The sequence below is a fragment of the Cetorhinus maximus genome, chromosome 17 (genome assembly GCF_964194155.1).
Source record: "Cetorhinus maximus chromosome 17, sCetMax3.hap1.1, whole genome shotgun sequence".
NCBI lineage: Eukaryota > Metazoa > Chordata > Chondrichthyes > Lamniformes > Cetorhinidae > Cetorhinus > Cetorhinus maximus.
The window spans coordinates 5,170,842-5,196,064 of record NC_135895.1 but is presented as its reverse complement, the minus strand read 5'-3'; the positions used below and the strand labels follow the sequence as shown (position 1 = coordinate 5,196,064).

Below are 25,223 nucleotides of genomic sequence, written 5' to 3'. Positions count from 1 at the left end.
ATCTTTTCAGCACTCGCTCTAAAGCTTCCTAAAGTGTGGTGCCCAGATCTGAATGCAATATTCCAGTTGAGGCTGAACCAGTGTTTTATACAAGTTTAACGTAACCTCCTTGCTATTGTCTTCTATGTCTCTATTGATAAAGAACAGATTGCGATAGCCAATGGACAGAAGTTCCTGCTACAAACTGCCAAGCAGACTGCCCCATGTCTTTTTCTTTAACAGATCCAACTGTCATTTCCTATTCTCCCCTGGCAATAAGGGAAGGGTCAGTCTGCTATTCATTGAGGTGATGTGAAAATATACGCTTCAGGGGTGGGTGAAAGAAAGCAAAATTACACAGTTAACAAATTTAATGTAAGAAATCATTTCAAATACAAAAATAACACTGCTGTAAAATATCATTGTATGGCACTGAATGCGTGAAATACAACTATTGAAATCGGTCCCATGCAACAGTCTTATTCAGTCAAGAAAACACTTGTTGGTTTGCAATGTGGAGATTCTTATTGAGGTTGGTTTAGGAATCGTCCCTGATCTCTCCTTCTTCCTCTGAACTCTCTGAGGAGGAGTCTGTACTGTCCTGAGAATCTTCATCTGATTCATCTGGTTTTGGTGGGGGAGGGTGGGGAGGGGGAGAAAGAGAAAATATACATTATTGTGTAAATACCAAGAAAAACTAGAACCTGCTCACTCAAGAGCAAGGCTAACATGCAATGACAGACGGCATTAAACAGAGCTGGTAATAGGCAACATCTGGATTCAAATACAACCTCTGGGGTCCAACCCCCTTCCTAATATTTCCTTCCATAGCCTCGATGTCAAGTTTTATTTGATAACCTTCCTGTGAAGTGCCTGCGACACTTTACTACGTTAAAGGCACTATACAAATGCAGCTTGTACTGAGAGTGTGCCACACTGTTGGAGGTGCTGTCTTTCAGATAAGGTGGGAGGAGCAAGGATTTTTCTTGGGTGTCTGGAAACAGCCACCAGCGAAGCAAATTAAACAGTCAGTCAGCTAATCCTGGGAGACCTTGCCATGGGTAAATTGGTTACAAGCAGAATGATGACTATGCTTCAAAAGGGCAGCTCAATGGCATTTTGGAATATCCTTGATTGAGAAATGCATGTGAATGAGCTAAAGTTTGGCCAGATCGTACTTAAGTTTTGAATACATTTCACAGATTTGTAGAATGACATCAGCAAGCAAGGAAGCTGCTGAAAGAGCTGTCCAATTAATCCCACTGCACTGCTCCTTCCCCACAGCCCTGCAAATATTTCCAATATCCAATTTGCCTTTTGAAGTTATGACTGAATCTGCTTCCACTGCCCTTTCGGACTGAGCATTCTGTGCAACTCGCTGTGTAAAAAAACTCATCTTCCTCCTGATTCTTTTGCCAATTGCCTTCAATCTGTCTCCTTCTCTGGTCACTGACCCTCCTGCCACTGAAACAGTTTCTCGAATATCACTGAAAAGAGAGACATGTTGCTGAAACGTTTCATCTTTGCACTCGTCAGGACAAACACAAGAATGCCAAATTTCAAACAATCGCAACAATTTATACTGCAGGAGGAAAGGGTGCTGATTGGTTGGCAAGTCGACTCTGATTGGCCGAGGCATTGTCATGGAGAAAGCAGTGGGGAACTATAGCCTCCTGGGTAATCCAAAAAAGGCGCTAGACTTGAGTGTATTCCTCCTGTTTGCAGAGAATGGGTTCCAGCCAGCATAAATGAGCCAATTTCCCAGTTCAACTGGCAGCCGGGAGCTTGAGGAGCCTATAATTCCCCATTACTTTCTCGATGGTAGCGCCTCGACCAGACAACTTGCTGCCAAACAATCAGCGCCCCCCCCCTCTCCTGTAGTATAAATCGTGATTGTTTGAAATCCGGCAATCTTGCTCAGGAGTGAAAGACGAAAAGTTTCAACATGCCTCCCCCTTTTCAGCATTAAACAGTTTTGCCTTAGTTACTCTATTAAGACCTTCCATGATTTTGAACATCTCAGTCAAATCTCCCCCTAGCCTTCTCTGCTCTAAGGAGAACAATCGCGGCTTCTCCAGTCTCTCCACGTTAACTGAAGTCCCTCATCCCTGGTCCCATCCTGGTAAATCTCCTCCACGCCCTCTCCGAAGCCTCGACATCCTTCCTAAAGTGCGGTGCTCAGAGTTGGACACAAGACTCCGGCTGGTGTATAACCGGTGATTTTGATAAGTTTAGTATTACGCCGTTGTTTAAGTGCTCTACGCCTTTCTTTAAAAAGCCAAGGATCCCACGTTTGCTTTTCAACAGCCTTCCCAATTCCTCCTGCCACCCTCAAAAATCTGTATCTGCAAATCCCAGGTCTCTCACTGCCTGCACCATCTACCATTTTGTTTATATTGCACATCAAACACAGTTCTTCCTGTTTCATGCAATATTATGTTCACGAGGAGTCTTTACAATGAGGTAACTTACCATCACTGAGTAACCTGTATTGTGGAGAATTCATTTTCAGTACCATGTGCAGTGTGGGATATTCAATAACCGTTTTGTGGCTCAGGTTTTCTACAAGACTTTGACGTGAATCCAGTTTGTAATACCTTAAAAAGAAGTTTATAATCACTTAATTCTAAAATTCAATCGTAAATTGTGAAAAACATATTCCCTTCTTGCAGATTAAGGTTTTTTTTTTACAACAACATCTTGCATTTATATAGCACCTTTAGGCAGTAAACCATCCCAAGGTGCCTTGCAGGAACGTAAACAGACAAAATCTGCCACTTAAGGGGAAATCGGGGCAGGTGAAGAGGAGCAGGTTAAAAGGATCACCTTAAAAGTGAAGGCAGAGGTAGGGAGGCAGAGAGATTTTGGAATCTTGGGGCAACTGAGGGCACAGCGGCCAATAGCAGAGCGATTAAAATTGAGGTTGTCCGTGAGGCCAGAACTAGGGGAGCACAGATACCTCGGAGGGTTGTGGTGCTGGAGAAGGTTACAGAGGTAGGCAGGGGCGAGGCAGTGGAGTGATCTGGAAACAAAGAGGAGAACATTAAAATTGAGGCGTTGCCAGGCGGGGAGTCAATGTCAGTCAGCGGGCACAGCATTGTTTGGGGGACGAGACTTGGTGCGAGTTAGGATGCACAGAGCAGTGTTCTGGATCAGCTCACGTTTATAGAGGGTGGAAGGGGGGAAGCCAGCCTGCAGTGCTTTAGAATAGTTTGCACGATGAAGTACAGAAGAAGGCCATTGGCTCCATCATGTCTGTGCCCACTCTTTGCCAGAACAATCCAATGAGGATTGCAAATTAACGATGCTACGGCCCAGAGTCTCCAACACGAATAAATAACCGTTGCCTGTTCACTATTAAACCTCTTAAATAATTTAAATGCCTCTTAGTTCTCCACTTGGCCACCAGTGTAGGCAAGAGCATGGTCCCTGTTCCTCACATCTCTTCTCATAACTGTCCTTTCCTGTCCTCAGCATCGTCCTGGTGAATCAGTCTCAAAAACCTTGAGAACGAAGAACTGATTCTTCTCAGCTAAACAAGGCTATAACTATCAGGAAAGACTGAACAGGCCGGGGCTCTTTCCTCTCGAAAAGAAAAGGCTGAGGGGTGACCTGATAGAGGCCTTTAAAATTAGGCTCGATAGGGCAGGCTCAGAGAAGATTCTTTCGACATGGGGGAGACCAGAACTGTAGGCCACAAATATAAAAACAGGTCACTAATAAATCCAATAGTGAATTCAGGACAAACTTCTTTACCCAGAGAGTGGCGGGAATGTGGAACTCACTACCGCAGGGAGCGGTTAAGGGGGATAAGCATGAAGGATATGCTAATACAGTGAGATAAAGTGAGGTGGTAGGGTGGTGGAAGGCTCATGTGGAGTATAATTACTGGTATGGACCAGTTGGGCCGAATGATCTGTTTCTGTTCTGTGAATTCTATGTAATTCAAATTTCCAAGCACCTTTTCTGCATTGTAGGATATCCCAAATCACTGCAGAGCACCTTTGAAGTAATGTAGAGAATTGTGGTATCTAGGAACACATGACTTAAGAGCAGGCGTGGGCCATTCAGCCCTTTGAGCCAGGTCCACCATACAATAAGGTCATGACTGATCTGGCTGTGGTCTCAACTCCACATTCTGTCTGCCCCCCCATAATTCTGGACTCCCTTGTCTATCAAAAATCTGTCTAACTCTGCCTTGAATAAATTCAATGACCCAGCCTCCATCGCTTTCTTGGGAGAAGAAATGCTAACTAGTAGAGTTGATGAGGGGGAGGCAGTGGATGTGGTTTATTTGGACTTTCAGAAGGCTTTCGACAAAGTCCCAAATAAGAGATTTGTAAAATTAAAGCGCATGGGATTGGGGGTAGTGTTTTGAGATGGATAGAAAACTGGTTGGCAGACAGGGAACAAAGAGTAGGAATAAATGGGTCTTTTTCCGAATGGCAGGCTGTGACTAGTGGGGTACCGCAGGGATCGGTGCTGGGTCCCCAGCTATTCACAATATATATTAATGATTTAGATGAGGGAATTAAATGTAATATCTCCAAATTTACAGATGACACAAAGCTGGGTGGGAGGGTGAGCTGTGAGGAGGATGCAGAGATGCTTCAGTGTGATTTGGACAAGCTGAGTGAGTGGGCAAATGCATGGCAGATGCAGTATAATGTGGATAAATGTGAGGTTATCCACTTTGATAGCAAAAACAGGAAGGCAGATTATTATCTGAATGGCTATAAATTGAGAGAGGGGAATGTGCAATGAGACCTGGGTATCCTCGTACACCAGTCGCTGAAGGTAAGCATGTAGGTGCAGCAGGCGGTAAAGAAGGCAAATGGTATGTTGGCCTTCATAGCCAGAGGATTCGAGTACAGGAGCAGGGATGTCTTGCTGCAATTATACAGGGCCTTGGTGAGACCACACCTGGAATATTGTGTGCAGTTTTGGTCTCCTTATCTGAGGAAGGATGTTCTTGCTATAGAGGGAGTGCAGCGAAGGTTTACCAGACTGATTCCTGGGATGGCGGGACTGACATACGAGGAGAGATTGAGTCGATTAGGATTATATTCGCTGGAGTTCAGAAGAATGAGGGGGGATCTCACAGAAACCTATAAAATTCTAACAGAACTAGACAGGGTAGATGCAGGAAGGATGTTCCCAATGGTGGGGGAGTCCAGAACCAGGGGTCACAGTCTGAGGATATGGGGTAGACCATTTAGGACTGAGATGAGGAGAAATTTCTTCACCCAGAGAGTGGTGAGCCTATGGAATTCGCTACCACAGAAAGTAGTTGAGGCCAAAACATTGTATGTTTTCAAGAAGGAGTTAGATATAGCTCTTGGGGCGAAAGGGATCAAAGGATATGGGGAGAAAGCGGGAGCAGGCAATTGATGATCAGCCATGATCATATTGAATGGCAGAGCAGGCTCGAAGGGCCCAATGGCCTACTCCTGCTCCTAGTTGCTAGGCCGTTTCAGAGGGGAGTTAAGAATCAACCACGTTGCTGTGGGCCTGGAGTCACGTGTAGGCCAGACTGGGTAAGGACGGCAGATTTCCTTCCCTGAAGGACATTAGTGAACCAGATGGGCTTTTATAACAATTCAATAGTTTTATGGTCATGTTTACCAATAACAGCTATTTTACCGGGGGGGGGGGGGGGGGGGGGGGGGGGGGGGGGGGAGGAGAGAGACGGTGGTGTAGTGGTGATGTCACATAATCCAGAGGCCCAGGCTAATGTTCTGGGGACAAGGGTTCAAATCCCAAGATGGCAGCTGGTTGAATTTGAATTGAAACAATAATCTGGAATTGAAAAACTAGTCTCAGTATTGGTGACCAGGAAACCATTGTCATAAAAACCCACCTGGTTCACTAGTGCCCTTTAGGGAAGGAAATCTGGCATCTTTACCTGGTCTGGCCTACATGTGACTCCAGACCCACAGCAATGTGGTTGACTCTTAGCTGCCCTTTGCAATGGTGTGGCAAGCCACTTAGTTCAAGGGCAGTTAGGGATGGGCAACAAATGCTGGCCTTGCCAGCGGCACCCACGCCCCATAAAAGATATTTAAAAAACAGATTAAAAAAAAACGAAATTGAAATTCTCACGGTGACTTGGTGGGATTTGCAAATTATGATTCCTGGATTATTAGTCCAGGCCGTTGGATTTCTAGACCAATAACATAGCCAGTAAACTACCATCTCCCCGATAACGTGGGGTCTTTTACAGCTAAAGCTAAGTACTCCCTTCGCACTGCACTAAACTGGTGGCCAAGATTATGCACCCAATGTTCTGGAGTGGGACTTGAACCCATGTCACTCTGACTCAGTGATAAGGATGCTATGCATTGAGCTAACAGCACTTTCTGTTCATGAACTTAGCTTTGTTGTCTTTGGTTTATGGCCATTCTTTACTTTTAAATGTTTAAGGTTATAAATTAAATGTTTGATCAATATTTACCATTCAATTTTGCTATTTCAACAGTCACGGTGTAGTTGCATAGTCTAGCCAATAGGTGGCACTCAACTCCCAATTGCATCGAGTCTCTAGAATAGAAAACAGGCCGGGCAGCCCAGCTGGTCTATACTGGTGTCTATACTCCACATGAGCCTCTTCCCATCTCTTTTCAGTTAACACTATCCTTCTATTACTCTCTCCCTCATGTGTTTATTCAGCTTACTGTTAAAATGTATCTAAACTATTCACCTCACCCACTTCTTGTGGTCGCGAGTTTCACATTCTCACCACACTTTGGCTAAAGAAGTTTCTCCCGAATTCCCTACTCGATTCACCAGTAACTTTCATATATTTATAACCTAGGGTTTGGTCTCCCTTTCAAGTAGAAACAATTTCTCTCGCAAGGAGAATCATCTCCACGACCCTACAACCTTATCTTACAATCTCTATCAGATTAACCCTCCCTGCTAGAGGAAATAGCCACAGCCTTTTCAATCTTTCCTGATTGTTATAACCTCTCAAATTCTGGTATCATCTTGAAAATCTTTGTTACAATACCCCCAGTATCTCTATATCCTTATTATAATATATAATATGAAACCTAGAATGGTGCACAATGCTCCAAGTGTGGGCTAACCAAGGTTTGACACAAGATTAACATAACCTTTCTGTTTTCAATTCTGCTCCTCTAGAAATGAACCCTGGTGCTTTTGAATTTTTAAAAATATGGCCTGATTAACCTGCGTCGCTACTGTTAATGATCTTTCACTGGACCCCTTGATCCCTTTACTCTCCTATCCCATTTCGACTCTTATTATCCAAGCAGTGTAGGGTTTCTGTAATTTTATATATATTAAAAAAATTAAACAGGCAAAGGACTGGAATTCGAATAATCAGAAATTTGTTTCCCATTAAATAAAGCTTTAGCAACCTGACAACTGCAGCATCTTGAATGTTCGACCACCAATCGAAAGTACTCTCAGTTTGGAGAACCAGAGTCACTTGTGTGCTATTGCATGATGAGCTTCCCTAAGCCTACTGCACAAAACGTCACGCAGTCAGTAAGACAGGGCCGCGGGTCAGATAGAAAATGTTTCCTGGTGTGTTTTTATTGATTGGATGATTGCAGGACAAAGCCTAATAGTTGTAAACTCCCTGACTACACTCAGATAAAAAATGGAAACAGTCATCTTGTCTCAGTGCAAGAAAATAGAAGCCGTTTTTTAGTACAGTTGCCACTAATCTGTTTGGGAGCTTGTTGCACAGTGAACATCTGCTGTGAATATTCTTGTGCTGTAATTGCAAGCTGTGATCTAGATAAACACCATCCTCTTAAAGAGATTGACTAATAACATAATACATATGAGATCACCAACAATGGGAATATAAATATAAAGGCACTTCTCTCATGACACAAAAATGCACAGATGAACAGCATTTTGCAATAGAAAAAAAATGAAATCATCAAGTCAACCAAAGAGATACAGTAATAGTAAATAGGTACTGAAGACTTTGGGGCTTAGGACCATTTTATCTTTGACAAAAGGAATGTAACCTCTGGAATATGCCCCCAACTGATGTGATGGCTGCTGATTCTCTACCTTGCCTCAGTCAGGATTCAAGAAGGCAGAGACTACATCATAGAGAAGGCAAGTGTCTCTACGGATCAACACAATCTCCACGACTGGTTTTGACTGTCTCGGGGTGGGGCATGAGAGAGGAAATTTTTAGCGTACTTTTCCCCCCCCTTTATTGCCCATCTCTAGTCGCTCTGACTGAGGGACTTGCTCGGCCATTTCAGGGGGCAGTTAAGAGTCAACCACATGGCTGTGGGTCTGGAGTCACATGTAGGCCCAGACCGGGTAAGGGCGGCAGGTTTCCTTCCCTAAAGGACACTAGTAAACCAGATGGGTTTTATGACAGTTCAACAGTTTTATGATCGTTTATAACATGTTTTTTTCATTTCCAGGTTTAAAAAAAAAACCGAATTGAAATTCTCAAGGTGGTTTGGTGGGATCTGGTGAGATGGTGGCAGAGTCCCTACCAGCGCTGTGGGTGTGCCTCCAGCACAGGGACTGCAGCGGATCAAGAAGTGGCCTCACCACCACCTTCTCAAGGGCAATTAGGGATGGGCAATAAATGCTGGCCTAGCCACATCCCATAAGCGAATTAAAAAATAGTCACTGGACTAGTAATCCAGAGGCCCAGGCGAATGCCCTGGAGACATGGGTTCAAATCTCACCATGGCAGCTGGTGGAATTTAAATTCAACTAATAAATCTGGAATTGAAAGCTAGTCTCAGTTTTGGTGACCATGAAACTATCAGCAATTGTTAAAAACCCATCCGGTTCCTTTAGGGAAGGAAATCTGCCGTCCTTACCTGGTCTGGTCTACATGTGACTCCAGACCCACAGCGAAGTGGTTGACTCTTAACTGCCCCCATGAAATGGCCGAGCAAGCCACTCAGTTCAAGGGCAATTAGGGATGGGGAACAAATTCTGGCCTTGCCGGCGACGCCCACATCCCGTGAAAGAATAACGAAAATAAAATTTATGATGTCTGGGTTGTTAGTTTAGGCCTTTGGGTTTCTAGTCCAATAACATAGCCATTACATTACCACATCTCCAGTAACGTGGGATCTTTTACAGCTGAAGGATGATAAATCTGACAGGACAGTACTCCCTTCGCACTGCACTAAACTGCTGGCCAAGATTATGTACCCAATGTTCTGAAGTGGGACTTGAACCCATGTCACTCTGACTCCGCGACCAGGATGCTTTAGACGGAGCCAAGGCTGACACTCAAAAAAAAACGCTGTGCAACTCGATAACTCTGTATAATGCATGGCTCGGTCCCCAACTGCATCCAGTTCTGGGCACTGCACCTCAGGAAAACTGCGAAAGCCACGAGGGTGCAGAATACGTTCACCAGAACGGTTCCAAGAGCCTCAGTTATGGGGATAGTCCGGAGGAGCCGGAACTGTTTTCCTTGGAGAAGAGGAGGCTGAGAGGGGGATTTGATTGAGGGGCTGGACAGGGTCGACTGGGAGAAACCAGTTCCCGGTTGGCGGAAGGGTGGGCTGGGTTCTTTGCCCCTCTCAGGAGATGACATGTCTGTGTAAAAGGGAGAGCTGGGAGCAGCAGTGACAAAGAAATATCTCATCGTTTCAGGTGTGGGGCTGGAGTTTACCTGTCTGTCCATTTAACAGGCAGAATTTCACTTTCCCTCGCCGGAGGGTTTGTAGGTGGGGGAGAGTGGCCGTTAAATTCCTTGGGTGGCCTTCCTACTGGCTCCCGCCTGCCCCAACCTCCCTGTAATTTCACAGTGGGATGGTTGAGGCCTAGCCTGCCCTGCCCCCACCCCTGACCATGCCCCGATTGAGGCCCCAAGTGGCCACTTAATGACTAGTAAAGGGACGTTTCCCGTTCATTCTCAATTTTTAGGCTGGCGGGAGGAGTTCAGGGGTGGGGAGGGGAAAAGCACAAAAAGTGACCCTGCTCAGGCCTCCATCAACAGCATTCATTCAAAAATGAGTGCTTCCCCCCCAGTGCTCTCAACAAAACATCTGGCCCCTGTGTGTGCTCCCTGCAACCCCCACCCCCCAGGCCTCCCTACCAATACCCCCACTTCCCTCTGCCCACCCAACCTCAGGACTCACCTCCTCTCCTAGCCCTGAGACCCCCCCCGCCCCCCAAACTCAACTGGCTCTGGATTCCCTGGACTTAGGCTCTGAGGACTGCTTGCAGTCCCAGTCCTGTCCACTGCAGCCTCTGGCGCTGCTGAGACTAGAGAGCTACTGGCCAATCAGATTGACCGCCAACTCTCTGAGGCGGGATGTCCTCCCGAGTGATGGCTGGAAGTCCCATCTACAGCCAATTAATGATCACTGGAGCGTTGAATGGTGGCAGGACAGGCGGTAGCGACGGGGATGTGTTCTCCGCCAACTGCTCAGACAGCAGGAAGGGAACCCCGCCATCCTAAAAATACTGGCCCATTTGTTTGTAACACTCTCTCTCACGTCAGGGTTATTCCTATTTCGTTATATAAATCTTCATCTTTGCTTACAAATCCCTTCACAGCCCCACCCCCTCACCATCTCTGGAATCTTTTCCAGCCCCACGATCCTCCAAGTTCTCTGTGCTCCACCAATTCCGGCCTCCTGAGCATCCCCGATTCCCATCACTCCACTAGTGGTGGCCGTGCCTTCAGTTGCCTGGGCCCTAAGCTCCGGAATATTCCCCCTCTACCTCCGTATCAATCTTTCCTCCTTTAAGAAACTTCTTAAAACCCACCTCTTTGGCCCCGCTTTTGGTCAGCTGCCTCAAGACCTCCTTGTGTTAAATACGTTTGACCACGCTCTTGTGAAGCACCTTGGGCTGCTGCTTTCCATTAAAGGGCGGTAATACAAATGCAAGTTTGTGTTGGCCTTGTTATACATCCAGACATGACAGTGAAACTTCACTCAAATTTAAACCCTGTGCTGTGAGCTGGTCTCAAAGTTCTGCTTGTCTGATTTCATGCATAAATTCCATTTCTAAATTCATGTTTTACTTTGACAACAAGGATTAAAAAATAAATCCAATTGGTCCCAGGGCAGGGATTGCAGACGCCTGCTGTGCAAAGAGTTAACTGCATTGAGAAATTCCAATGGACATTGAAATGTAAATCCCTGCTTTGCCACTTGAATCAGCTACAGTTTGGTTTTTGTACATAGCTTGCTTGCAACCCCTAGTGGCAAAGAGATCGCAATGAATAAAACTGACCTAAATTGAGGAGTAAAGATAGAAAACCCTGGAAATGCACTGAGAGTCCAGGCTGTCACCGCCAATCTTTACACAGGCTGACTAACCTCCTGCCGACATCCAGCTGATTCTCTCGAGACTTATTTCAACTTTCCGCCAAATATGCTTCCTCACCACCGTCACCCCCCTCCTCCCCATCACCACCACCACCACCACCCTCTCAACACCCCCCTCCCCTCACCACAGCCAGCCACCCCCTGCAGTCCCAAACCATCCATACATCCATTTCCTTTTAGTCCCAAAGCGCCGGGCAATATTTAATCCCTCAAACCAACCCCTAAAAAAAAACATGTTCGTTATCACATTGCTGCTTGTGGGATCTTGCTGTGCGCAATTTAGCTTAAACGTTTACAACAATCATTGGTGATGAAATGCTTTGGAGAAACATAGACAGCAGGAGCAGGAGTAGGTCATTCGGCCCTTCGAGCCTGCTACATCATTCATTATGATCATGGCTCATCCTCTATCTCAACGCCGTACTCCCGCTCTCTCCCCACACCCCTTGACAAGAGTCCAGAAATCTATCTATTTCCTTCTGAAATATATTCAGTGACTTGCCCTCCCGTCCTCTGTGGTAGAGAATTCCACAGGTTCACCACCCTCTGAGTGAAGAGATTTCTCCTCATCTCAGCCCTAAATGGCCTCCTGAATCCTGAGACTGTGACCCTGTCATGAAGCTATTAATGTATATATTATTGGAAATTATTTTTCTGTTAAAAATAGATGTTTAGCCTGTGGGTGTGTCTTAATTGGATTAAAGCCAGCTCGTCTGGGTGCTTTGATCTGTACTAGTTTACAAGAAATTGAGTGAAGTAAATTATTTAATAAATACTCCAGATAGAAGAAACAAGCAGGGGATGTGTCATGTAAATATGTTTAAAAAGTACTCTGACAGGGAAGAAGAACAAAAAGAGGTGTTAGTGATGGTGGATGATGAAAACGAGGTAGAAATGCAGGACTCTGAAATTGATTTTCCTCTAATCAAAGTACAAAATGAGGGGGTGCTTGAAAATTTAAATGAAATATTGAATTACCTTCCAAACAGGTGTCAAAGTGATTTGGAAAAGCTATTGCAGTCACACAAGCCTATTTGTGGAAATAAGTTGGGAAAGACACATTTAGCTGCACATGATGTATGTATTGAAATATCATCTTCAATAAGGCAACAGCCTTATAGATTAAATCCGGCAAACTTATCACAAGTAGAAAAATAAATTGATTTCATGCTTCGAAATGATATAATTGAGTCTAGTTGCAGTAACTGGAGTTTGTCTATTCTACTGGCTCTGAATCCGGATGGAACACAAAGACTGTGTGTGAACTATTGAAAAGTGAAGGTAGTGACAAAAGCGGATTCGTATCCCATACCATGACTGAAAGATTACATTGAGAAAGTGGGACAATTAATATTTATCACAAAGATTGACTAGCTAAAAGGATATTGGTAGGTACCATTGTCGGAGAGAGCAAAGAAGGTATCAGCTTTTGTAATGCCAAGTGGACTATATCAGTTTAAAGTCATGCCATTTGGTATGAAGGATGCACCTGTGACATTTCAAAGACTGACAAAGTAATTGTGGGTCTGAGCAATTGTGCTGTTTATATTGATGATCTAATTGTTTTCAGTCAGATGTGGGAGGAGCATTTACAGCATCTGGAAGAATTATTTACTCGACTACAAAAGACGAATTTGGTGATGAACTTGGCTAAAAGTGAATTTGCAAAAACGCAAGTTACGTATCTAGGCCACACCATTGGACATGGTAAGGTAGCTCCGAGAGATCACAGAATCACACAGCGCAGAAGAGGCCCTTCGGCCCATTGAGTCTGCACTGACACGTGAGAAACACCTGACCTACCTACCTACCTAATCCCATTTACCAGCACTTGGCCCATAGCCTTGAATGTTATGACGTGCCAAGTGCTCATCCAGGTACTTTTTAAAGGATGTGAGGCAACCCGCCTCCACCACCCTCCCAGGCAGTGCATTCCAGACCGTCACCACCCTCTGGGTAAAAAAGTTTTTCCTCACATCCCCCCTAAACCTCCTGCCCCTCACCTTGAGCTTATGTCCCATCGTGACTGACCCTTCAACTAAGCTGAAGTTAGCTTAGTTCCCTATCTAAGAACTAGATAGTTCTTTGCTGCTCCCTATCCACCCTGTCTATACCTCATAAACTTGTACACCTCGATCAGGTCACCCCTCAGTCTTCTCTGCTCCAACGAAAATAACCCAAGTCTATCCAACCTCTCTTCATAACTTAAATGTTTCATCCCAGGCAACATCCTGGTGAATCTCCTCTGCACCCCCTCCAGTGCAATCACATCCTTCCTATAATGTGGCGACCAGAACTGCACACAGTACTCCAGCTGTGGCCTCACCAAGGTTCTATACAACTCCAACATGACCTCCCTACTTTTGTAATCTATGCCTCGATTGATAAAGGCAAGTGTCCCATATGCCTTTTTCACCACCCCACTAACATGCCCCTCTGCCTTCAGAGATCTATGGACACACACGCCAAGGTCCCTTTGTTCCTCAGTGTCATGCCGTTCATTGAATACTTCCTTGTCAAATTACTCCTTCCAAAGTGTATCACCTCACACTTTTCAGGGTTAAATTCCATCTGCCACTTATCTGTCCATTTGACCATCCCGTCTATAGCTTCCTGTAGCCCAAGACACTCAACCTCACTGTTAACCACCCGGCCAATCTTTGTGTCATCCGCAAACTTACTAATCCTACCCCCGACATAGTCATCTATGTTGTTTATATAAATAACAAATAATAGGGGACCCAGCACAGATCCCTGTGGTACGCCATTGGACACTGGCTTCCAGTCACTAAAGCATCCTTCTGTCATCACTCTCTGTCTCCTACAACTAAGCCAATTTTGAATCCACCTTATCAAAGTACCCTGTATCCCATGTGCGTTTGCCTTCTTTATAAGTGTCCCATGTGGGACCTTGTCAAAGGCTTTGCTGAAATCCATATAAACTACATCGACTGCACTACCCTCATCTACACACCTGATCACCTCCTCAAAAAATTCAATCAAATTTGTTAGGCATGACCTCCCTCTGACAAAGCCATGCTGACTATCCCTGATCAAACCTTGCCTCTCCAAGTAGAGATAGATTCTCTCCTTCAGAATTTTCTCCATGAGATGCGAAAGTCAAAGCTATCGTGGATTTCCCGGTGCCTACAGCAAAACGAGAAGTTTTGAGATTTTTGGGCATGAGTGAGTTTTACCAGAAATTTGTACCAAATTTTAGCCAAGTGGTTGCTCCACTGACTGAACTATTAAAAAGTAACAAGAAGTTTCAATAGATAGATGTCAGAAATCACTCAATAGTTTGAAAAGTGTATTAACTACGACACCAGTTTAAACAATTCAAGTTTGGCTGTGGATGCAAGCGTGATTGGAATTTATGCTGCACTGTTATGAAAAGATGACGCTGGAATTGAAAAACCGACAAGATATTGTTCCATGGAAGCTGAATGAACAACAAAGATGATAATCACCAATCAAAAAAGAGACTTTGGGTTATGTGTTAGCATTACAGCATTTTGAAATTTATGTTGCAAACAATTAATCAGAAACAATTGTTTATACAGACCACATTCCTTTGAAGTTTTTGGGCAAATTTCAATACAAAAATGTAAGGCTCTTCAGATGCAGTCTATTATTACAACCACTTAATCTACGGATTACACATGTTGCTGGAAGAGAAAATCTGTTCGCAGATGTGTTATCAAGAGTTTGAAGCTTAAAGGCAACTGGATATTTTTAAAACCTAGACACTGAACTGGAGTGATTTCTGTTGATACTAAGGACTTGTGTATACATACTGTTATGTTAATACATTCATCTGGTAATGTAATAGTGTAATAAGTATAGGAGGTAGTGTGAGATGGGCTATTAAAATGAACCCGTCTTTTAGAATTGTGACAGTGCATTTTTCGATAGGGAGGGGGATGTCATGAAGCTATTAATGTATATTTGTTGGAAATTATTTTTCTTTTAAAAATAGAGGTTTAATCTGTGGGTGTGCCTTAATTAGATTAAAGCCAGCTAGTCTGGGTGCTTCGATGTGCACTAGTTTTGAGAGGTAGAGTGCATTTGCATTTTGTTGAATAGAGCATTGAAGGGGAGTGAAAGCTGGTGCCTAGCTAGCAGAGACCAAGCAATATGTTTATATTACTAATAAAATTGGTACTATGAAAGGGGTTTTATTGTTAGAAGAGGCGGAGTTCAAAGGGGCTGGTGATACAATGAGAATTTACATTCAATGAGCAGTACTGGATATAACAGAAAGCAGTTTTGTGTGTGCAGGGCACAGGCAATGTAACATCAAAGCAGCTGTAAACCTACAACTGTCTGCAAAGGAACCAAAGTGAAAGGAACCTCATTTTGAATTTGTAAGGTGAAAATGCTTTTCCTGGTGTCCGCTTAAAGTCTATGGGTTGTTGTTGCCTTCGTGGAGATTAGTCTGGGAATTTGTTAAAAGTTATGATAGTAGTAATTTGTAGCCATGTATATGTGTTTAATGTGTTGTAACTTGAAATGTTTCATTTAGTTTTAATATAAAACCTCTCGAGAACTGGTGGTCTGATTCCTGAATTTAGAGCTGCATCTCAAACCATTTAAAATATAAGTTATGACAGTTGTTTAAAGTTTCCCTCCGGGATTTTTAAATAACTCAGCTTTACCAACTGCTGGGTCATTACAATTGGGGGCTCGAGCAGGATAAAAATATTTCTAATTCCTTCATTGGTTTGGAACTGGTGAATCTTAAGGTTACGAATACGAGAACCACTTTGAATCCAGGAGTTGGTGAGGTAGTTTAGAAGTGGTGAGACTGCAAGAGGCTTTGGCAATTGCTAAGACTTGTCTGGGAGTAGAAGAGATGACTCTGATTGGGTTGGAGAAAATAACCAAAAGTAAATTAACAGAGCTGGCAGATAAGTCAAAATTGGGGTTACCTGAGGGTGCTAGGAAATAATTAAAAATATAGCACAGCATCTACAGTTGGAAGTGAAACCTGACACTAGTGAGTTACAGCTGGAGGTAGTGAGACTTCAGTTACAAATGAAGATGCTTGAATTTGAACAAGCAAAGGAACTGAAAAAAATGTGAATTTAAACAAAGGACAGAGAAATGGCTTTTAAAAGGGAATTAGAAATTATGAAGAACCCAGTGGGGTGATGTTTAAATTTGTACACGCTCTTCCAAAGTTTGAGGAAAAGGATATTGAAGCATTATTTATTTCATTTCAGAAGCTAACTAAACAGATGAAATGGCCACGGGAAAACCGGACCTTATTATTACAGTCTAAGTTGTTAGGTAGGGCACATGAGGTATATGCCTTCGCTATCAGAAGAAATGTCGATGAATTATGACATAGTGAAAAAGGCTATTTTGAGTGCACATGAGTTGCTTCCTGAAGTATACAGGCAGAAACTTAGGAATATGAGAAAACAGCCTGGGCAAAATTACATTGAGTTTGAAAGAGTAAAACAAAGTAATTTTGACCAGTGGATACGGGTGTTAAAAATAGAAACAATGTATGCAGCTCTTAGGGAAGTATTTCTTTTGGAAGAATTTAAAGATTCAATCCCTTCAGTAGTGAGAGTTCATGTGTAGGAACAGAGGGTTGATTCTGTAAGACAAGCAGCAGAGGTAGCTGATAATTATGAGTTAGTACATAGAGCTACACCTTTTTTCCATCACCCTTTCCAATTGGAAAAGGATAAAAAGTGGGAAGGTGAAAGGAAGGTAGGTGGTCAGGGAAGAGAAGGAGTAGCTGGAAGCTCCCAGGAAGTTTTTTCTCAGAATAAAAAGGTGCTGAAGGCAGAAATAGCAATCAAAAATTGAGGTGTTTTCATTGTAATAAAGTGGGGCACACAAAGTCAGTGAGTTGGAGATCGCAGGAAAAATCTGTTGGAATTGTTGGGGAACAGAAAAGCTCTGGAAGTAAAAGTACTGTGGGTTCTGAGGTTCAGGCACAGGAGAAACCAGTGGTTTGTGTACAGGTGAAACAGGGAGAATCGATGAATGGTGAAGAAGTGGGAATGTGTTCACAGTTTACTCAAGAGAATTCTGAGGAGCAGGTTTCAGAAATGTTTAAAGACTTTGTGTGTGAAGGAAAAGTCTTTCCATGTGTACAGGATGGAGAAGGTAAATATATTAAAATTTTAAGAGACACAAGGGGCTAGTAAATCCTTAATGTTGTGGGATAGTGATATTTGTTGTTCAAAGGGAGTGTTACAGGAGAAGGTGATAATAAGTGGGGTTTGTGGAGATGCTAAATCTATTCCGTTCTGGAAGGTAAATTTAAAAAGCAAATGGAAGGCAGGTGAAGTTATCGTTGGAGTGGTGGAAAAATTGCCCATTGCAGGGGTTCAGTTTATTCTGGGTAATAATATAACTGGATCACAAATGTGGGTGATGCCTGTGGTAGTTGAGTAGCCTCTAGAAGTGTTTTCACCAGAGGTGTTACAGAAGGAACATTTGGATTGTTTCCAGAATGTGTTGTAACGAGACCAAAGGCTCATCGGGAAGAATAAGACAAACAAGATAAACAGGCAGTTCAAAGGCAAGAAGAAGGTGTTGAAATCCAATTAGCTGGCACTGTGTTTGATAACATTGTTCAGGAGGAAGGAATGCAGGAAAATTCAGCTGAAGTGTTTAACTCAAAGGGGCCAGTGGATTTACAGAAAAATGATTTGCAATTAAAACAGTAATGTCAGACAGTTTATTCAGAAACCAAAGCAAAATGTATTCCAGTATGTTGTTATCTTCGAGGAGATATTTTAATGAGAAAGTGGCGGTTGGATCATGTCTCAGCAAATGAAAGCTGGAGGGAGGTGCATCAGATTGTTATCCCGTTAGGGTATAGAAATGAGATTCTGAGGATTGCTCATGAAATTCCAATCGGGGGACATTTAGGGATTAGGAAAACACAGGAAAAGATACAGAGATATCCTTTTTTGGTCAGGATTGCATAGAGATGTAGTCAAATTCTGCAGAACCTGTTATACATGTCAAATAACGGGAAAACCACAAGCAGTGATTAATCCGGCGCCTTTAATCTCAATGCCAGCATTTGAAGAAGCTTTTACCAGGGACATGATTGATTGTGTAGGATCCCTCCCTAAGACTAAAAGTGAAAATCGATATTTACTGACAATAATGGATGTGTCTACCAGCTTTCCTGAAGCGATACCGTTAAGAAATATTACAACTAAGAAGATTGTGGAGAAGTTACTTACATTTTTTACAAGATATGGTTTACCAAAAGAAATACAATCAGTCAGGGGTCAAATTTCATGTCACAGCTGTTTAAGGAAGTAATGAACAGTTTGAGGGTAAAACAGTTTAAGTCAACAGCTTTTCATCCGGAGTCACAAGGAGCTTTGGAAAGATGGCAGCAAACTTTAAAAACTATGATGACAGCGTTTTGTCAGGATTATGCACAGGATGGGGATACAGGAATTCCATTTTTGTTGTTTGCTGTTAGAGACGGTCCTAATGCATCGACTGGTTTTAGCCCTTTTGAACTAGTTTATGGTCATGAGGTAAGGGGACCACTGAAATTGATTCATGACAAATTGGTGGGTCAAAATTCAGAAACTATTCTCCTGGATTACATATCAAATTTTACGGAAAGATTGAACAGAGCATGTGAGTTGGCTGGAGAACATTTAAGGACATCACAGCAAGTGATGAAAGTGAAAGCAGATAAAAAAGCTAAAATTTGCAGTTTTGTTTCCGGAAAGAAAGTACTAGTTTTGTTACCAGTACTAGGTGATTCATTAAATGCAAGATTTAGTGGGTCTTACAGAATTGAAAAGAAATTGAGTGAAGTAAATGATTTAACAAATACTCCAGATAGAAGAAAGAAGCAGAGGGTGTGTCATGTAAATATGTTTTAATAAGTACTCTGACAGGGAAGAGGAACAAAAAGAGGTATTAGTGATGGTGGGTGATGAGAAAGGGGTAGAAGTGCAGGACTCTGAAATTGATTTTCCTCTAATCAAACTGGATAATGAGGGGGTGCTTAAATTTAAATGAAATATTGAGTTACCTTCCAAGCAAGTGTCAAAGTGATTTGGAAAAGCTATTGCAGTCACACAAGCCTATTTGTGGAAATAAGTTGGGAAAGACAGATTTAGCTATACATGATGTATGTATAAAAATATCATCTTCAATAAGCAACAACCTTATAGATTAAATCCGACAAAGTTATCACAAGTAGAAAAATACATTGATTTCATGCTACAAAATGATGTCACTAAGTCTAGTTGCAGTAACTGGAGTTTGCCTGTTGTACTGGTGCCGAAACCAGATGGGACACAAAGACTGTGTGTGGGTTATCAAAAGGTGAATGCGGTGACAAAAGCGGATTCATATCCTATACCACGGTTGGAAGATTGCATTGAGAAAGTGGGACAATTGAAATTTATCACCAAGGTTGACTGGCTAAAAGGATATTGGCAGGTACCATTGTCGGAGAGAGCAAAGGAGATATCAGCTTTTGTAATGCCAAGTGGACTTATATCAGTTTAAAGTCATGCCATTTGGTATGAAGAATGCACCTGCCACATTTCAAAGACTGACAAACAAAGTAATTGCGGGTCTGAGCAATTGTGCTGTTTATATTGATGATCTAATCGTTTTCAGTCAGATGTGGGAGGAGCATTTACAGCATCTGGAAGAATTATTTACTCGACTACAAGAAGCTAATTTGGTGATGAACTTGGCTAAAAGTGAATTTTCAAAAGCACAAGTTACATATCGAGGCCATACCATTGGACATGGTAAGGTGGCTCCGAGAGATGCAAAAGTCAAGGCTATTGTGGATTTCCCAGTGTCTACAACAAAACGAGAAGTTTTGAGATTTCTGGGCATGAGTGAGTTTTACCGGAAATTTGTACCAAATTTTAGCCAAGTGGTACCTCCATTTACTGAACTATTAAAAAAGAACAAGAATTTTCAATGGACACTGGAGTGTCAGACGTCATTCGATAGTTTGAAAACTGTATTAACTACGACACCAGTTTTGGCAGTGCGCAATTATGCCAACAATTCAAGTTGGCCGTTGACGCAAGTGATATAGGCATTGGGGCTGCACTGTTACGAGACGATGACGCTGGAATTGAAAAACCGATAGGGTATTTTTCACAGAAGCTGAATGAACAACAAAGAAGATATTCACCAATCAAAAAAGAGACTTTGGGTTATGTGTTAGCGTTGCAGCATTTTGAAATTTATGTGGCAAACAATTCATCAGAAACAATTGTTTATACAGACCACATCCCTTTGAAGTTTTTGGGGAAATTTCATACAAAAATGTAAGGCTTTTCAGATGGAGTCTATTATTACAACCATTTAATTGATGGATTATACGTATTGCTGGAAGAGAAAATCTGTTCGCAGATGTGTTATCAAGAGTTTGAAGCTTAAAGGGAAACTGGATATTTTTATAATCTGGACACTAAACTGGAGTGATTTCTGTTGATACCAAGGACTTGTGTGCATATATTATGTTAATGCATGCATCTGGTAATGTAATAGTGTAATAAGTATAGGAGGTAGTGTGAGATGGGTTATTAAAATGAAGCCGTCTTTTAGAATTATGACAGTTCATTTCTCGATAGGGAGGGGGATGTCATGAAGCTATTAATGTATATTTGTTGGAAATTATTTTTCTTTTAAAAATAGAGGTTTAGTCTGTGGGTGTGTCTTAACTGGATTAAAGCCAGCTAGTCTGGGTGCTTTGATGTGCGCTAGTTTTGAGATGTAAGAGAGGTAGAGTGCATTTGCATTTTGTTGAATAGAGCATTGAAGGGGGGTGAAATCTGGCACCTGTCCAGCAGAGACCAAGCAATATGTTTATATTACTAATAAAACTGGTACTATGAAAGGGGTTTCATTGTTAGAAGAGGTGGAGTTCAAAGGCGCTGGTGATACAATGAGAATTTACATTCAATGAGCTGTGCTGGGTATAACAGAAAGCAGTTTTGTGTGTGCAGGGCACAGGCAATGTAAGATCAAAGCAGCTGTAAGCCTACAACTGTCTGCAAAGGAACCAAAGTGAAAGGAACCTCATTTTGAATTTGTAAGGTGAAAATGCTTTGCCTGGTGTCCGCTTAAAATCTATGGGTTGCTTTTGCCTTAATGGAGATTAGTCTGAGAATTTGTTAAAGTTATGACAGTAGTACTTTACAGCAATGTGTATGTGTTGAATGTGTTGTAACTTAATAAAATGTTTCATTTAGTTTAACATAAAACCTCTCAAGAACTGGTGGTCTGATTCCTGAATTCAGAGCTGCATCTCAAACATACCACTTAAAAATATAGGTTATGACAGTTGTTTAAAGTTTCCCTCTGGGTTTTTAAATAACTCAGCTTTACCAATTCCTGGGTCATAACAGACCCTTTGTTCTAGACACCCTACCCCAGCCAGAGGAAACATCATCCCTGCATCCAGTCTGTCCAGCCCTGTCAGAATTTCATATGTTTCAATGAGATCTCCTCTCATTCTTCTAAACTCCAGTGAATACAGGGCCTAGTCGGCCCAATCTCTCCTCATATGACAATCCTGTCATCCCGGAAATCAGTCTGATGAATCTTTGCTGCACTCCCTCTATGGCAAGTATATCCCTTCTCAGGTAAGGAGACCAAAACTGCACACAATGCTCCAGGTGAGGTCTCACCAAGGCCCTGTACAGCAGCAGTGAGACATCCCTGCTCCTGTACTCAAGTCCTCTCGCAATGAAGGCCAACATATCATTTGCCTTCTTACCTGTTTGCTGCACCTGCATGCTTGCTTTCAGTGAAGAGGTGATTGGAACCCGTACAAATTGAAGTTCCTCTCATTATTAGGAAGTCCACCCTGCACGTGACAACATTTTGGACCCAGCAGAAGTAGCCGTTAAAACAAGACAACATTTTAACCCATTGAGACAAAAGGTACACAACTAGAAACCCTCACGAGCTCTTGCTGAGGAAACAAACTTGTTGTACTCCAAATACCAGCTGCAGTCCTACAAACAGAAACATTTGCCTGTTTTTGGAGTAATTAACGTCTTGCGTGGAGCAGCCCACTCCTGCTTCAGTCCTGCTCAGTGGGTACCACTCTCCCGCGGGGAGTCAGAGGTTTGCCTGCACGAGATCCACTCCTGGGTGTGAGCATAAAAATCAAGGCCGACACTCCACTCTAGAACAGAGGGTGCTGCACTGTCAGAGGTGCAACCTTTTGGTGAGGTGTTAAAATGAGGCTTTCCACCCCCTCAGCTTGGCACTACTTTAAAGAGGAGCAGGGGAGTTATCTCTAGTGCCCTGACCAATATCTATCCCTTTAGCAACATCACTAAAAACGGATAATCCAGCCATTAGCAAATTGCTGTTTGGAGGATCTTGCTGTGTGCAAATTGGCTGCCCTGTTTCCTACATTACAACAGTGGCTACACTCCAAAAAGCATTTGATTGGCTGTACAGTACTCTGGTGGTCTGGTGGTTGTAAAAGACGATGTAACAGTGGTGTACAAACCAGAGAAACAGTGAAGACCAATGGCCAGCAGCAGGATGGGTGAGGGAGGGGTTGGGTGCGAGGGAGGGGTTGGGTGCGAGGGAGGGGTTGGGTGCGAGGGAGGGGTTGGGTGCGAGGGAGGGGTTGGGTGCGAGGGAGGGGTTGGGCGCGAGGGAGGGGTTGGGCGCGAGGGAGGGGTTGGGCGCGAGGGAGGGGTGGGCGCGAGGGAGGGGTGGGCGCGAGGGAGGGGTGGGCGCGAGGGAGGGGTGGGCGCGAGGGAGGGGTGGGCGCGAGGGAGGGGTGGGCGCGAGGGAGGGGTGGGCGCGAGGGAGGGGTGGGCGCGAGGGAGGGGTGGGCGCGAGGGAGGGGTGGGCGCGAGGGAGGGGTGGGCGAGAGGGAGGGGGTGGGCGAGAGGGAGGGGGTGGGCGAGAGGGAGGGGGTGGGCGAGAGGGAGAGGCCGGCGAGAGGGAGGGGCCGGCGAGAGGGAGGGGTCGGCGAGAGGGAGGGGCCGGCGAGAGGGAGAGGCGGGGCCGGCGAGTGACAGGGTCATCCAGCCACTGCGCGATATAAATACAAACTCTTTTCTATTTCCTTGCTCATTCTCCTGTGATTTTCTAAGTGAACAGTTTATTGGATCAGACTCGCGCAGTATTCCGGTCGGTGGGCGGGCGTTAAACTCGGAATCGTGCCCACTGACAATTAAGAGGGTAATTAAAGCCCATTAACAGGGTAATGAATAGAGGCTTTTCGTTGCCCGTTAACCCTACGGTTGGCAAGCGGGCAAATCAGCCCAGGCGGCCTTTGCATTTTTCCGGGAACCTCATCCACGGGCGGGGTGAGGTTTCTGGAATAAATCAAAATGAAAATAAATTCCCGTGGACGACGTTTCCATTCCCCACATTGTCAGGCGACTGATTGTGAAGCCTGGACACTTATTGCTGGTCTCTGGGACCTTTATTTCAGGTTGTTCAAGTCTCCGTGAGGCAGCTCTCCGCCTTCAGGGAACTTTCTGGAAGCTGTCGCCCGCACCCCCGCTGACTTCAGTCCTCCCCCCACCCCCACCCCGGCAGCGCTGAGCCTTTCACCGCGCGCGGTGGTCTGTTCCCGGACCCGCCGACCCGAAAAATCTGCCCTATAGAAACATGCAGCGCAGGAGGCCATTCAGCCTATTGTGCCTGTGCTAGCTCAGTGAACGAGGACTCATGCTTAGTCCCACATCCCCTGGTCTTTCTGTCCACAACACTTTATAAGTTCCGCACCCCAACGACCCTGTCCGACTCCCTTTTAAAACTATCAATGGGGTCAGCGTTTATCACCTTTGTTGGGTCGAGAGTTACACGTCTTCACCACTCACAAAGGAATCCTCCCCTCCCCTCCCCTCCCCTCTCTCTCTCTCTCTCTCTCTCTCTCTCGAGCTTTCGCCAATGATCTTAAATCCAAGACCACTGCTCATTCTGGCGCCCGAACATGGAGTGTCGGGTATTCCAGGACAGTCCTAGAGGGTTGGCAACCTCGGTTTTAACCTGGGGGTAAAGCTTCAAGTGTCCCGCTTGATCTAATAAGACGCTTTCTGTAGTTACTGTCTTTTGAAGAAACTGAAGGCTTTTGACCCGCAAGATACTGAAGATTGAGGGGGGGGCCAAGCGCTTTTTTGTGCCTCAGTGGAGACCTCTCCTGGTCCCAGACTTGCAGCTGCAGCCAAGGAATATAAATCAGGCCTGGTTGGCGGCTAATTGATTGTGAAGGTTCAAACCACAGTCTGCAATCCAGGAATAGTCATCTGAGAAACTCCCGGGGAAGCTACAGCTCTTCTGAGAAAGGAAATGATATTTAAGGTGAGACGAGGAAAAAACATCTTTACGCGATCTGGAACGTAGAGCCTGACAGGGCGGTGGGGGATAAAGATTCAATAGTGGATTTCCAAAGGGAGCTTGATAAATGATTGAAGGAAAAAAAAACTGCAGGGAGATGGAGAAATAATGCGGGACTTAGAAAGACCTGCATTTATATAGTGCCTTTCACAGCCAAAGGATGCCTGAAAGCGCTCGACAGTCAATGAATTACTCCTGAGGTGTAGTCACTGTTGTAATGTTCGAAACGCACAGCCAATTTGCACAGAGCAAGATCCCACAAACAGCTATCCCCAAATAATCTGTTTTTAGTGATGTTGATTTAGGGTAGATATTGGCCAGGACACTAGGGAGATCGCGCCTTTGAAATAGTGCCATGGGGTCTTTCATATCCACCCGATTGGGCAGACTGGGCCTTGTCTGAAAAACCACAGCTCCAAGAGAGCAGCGCTCCCTCAGTACCGGACTCGGTCTTCATTGTTAATTTTTGCACCCAAATCCTGGAATGGGACTTGATCCCACAAAGTCCCAATCAGATCTGGATTGCTCTACAAATGAGCTGGTGCAGACCTGATGGGCAAATCGGCCTCGCTCTGTGCTGTG

General features: G+C 44.0%; 1 protein-coding gene across 1 annotated transcript in view; it reads right to left on the bottom strand.

Moving 5' to 3' along the window:
* Positions 1-332: 332 nt before the first annotated feature.
* znhit6 (zinc finger HIT-type containing 6) overlaps positions 333-25,223 on the bottom strand; it is a 64,557-nt gene continuing 39,666 nt past the window's right edge. Inside the window, exons 10-11 of the mRNA XM_078561887.1 lie at positions 2,452-2,576; positions 333-603 (exon numbers count right to left, since the gene is read on the bottom strand). Of these exons, the coding sequence (XP_078418013.1) occupies positions 518-603; positions 2,452-2,576 (211 nt within the window). The 3' untranslated portion in view covers positions 333-517. The remainder of the gene's footprint in view (positions 604-2,451; positions 2,577-25,223) is intronic.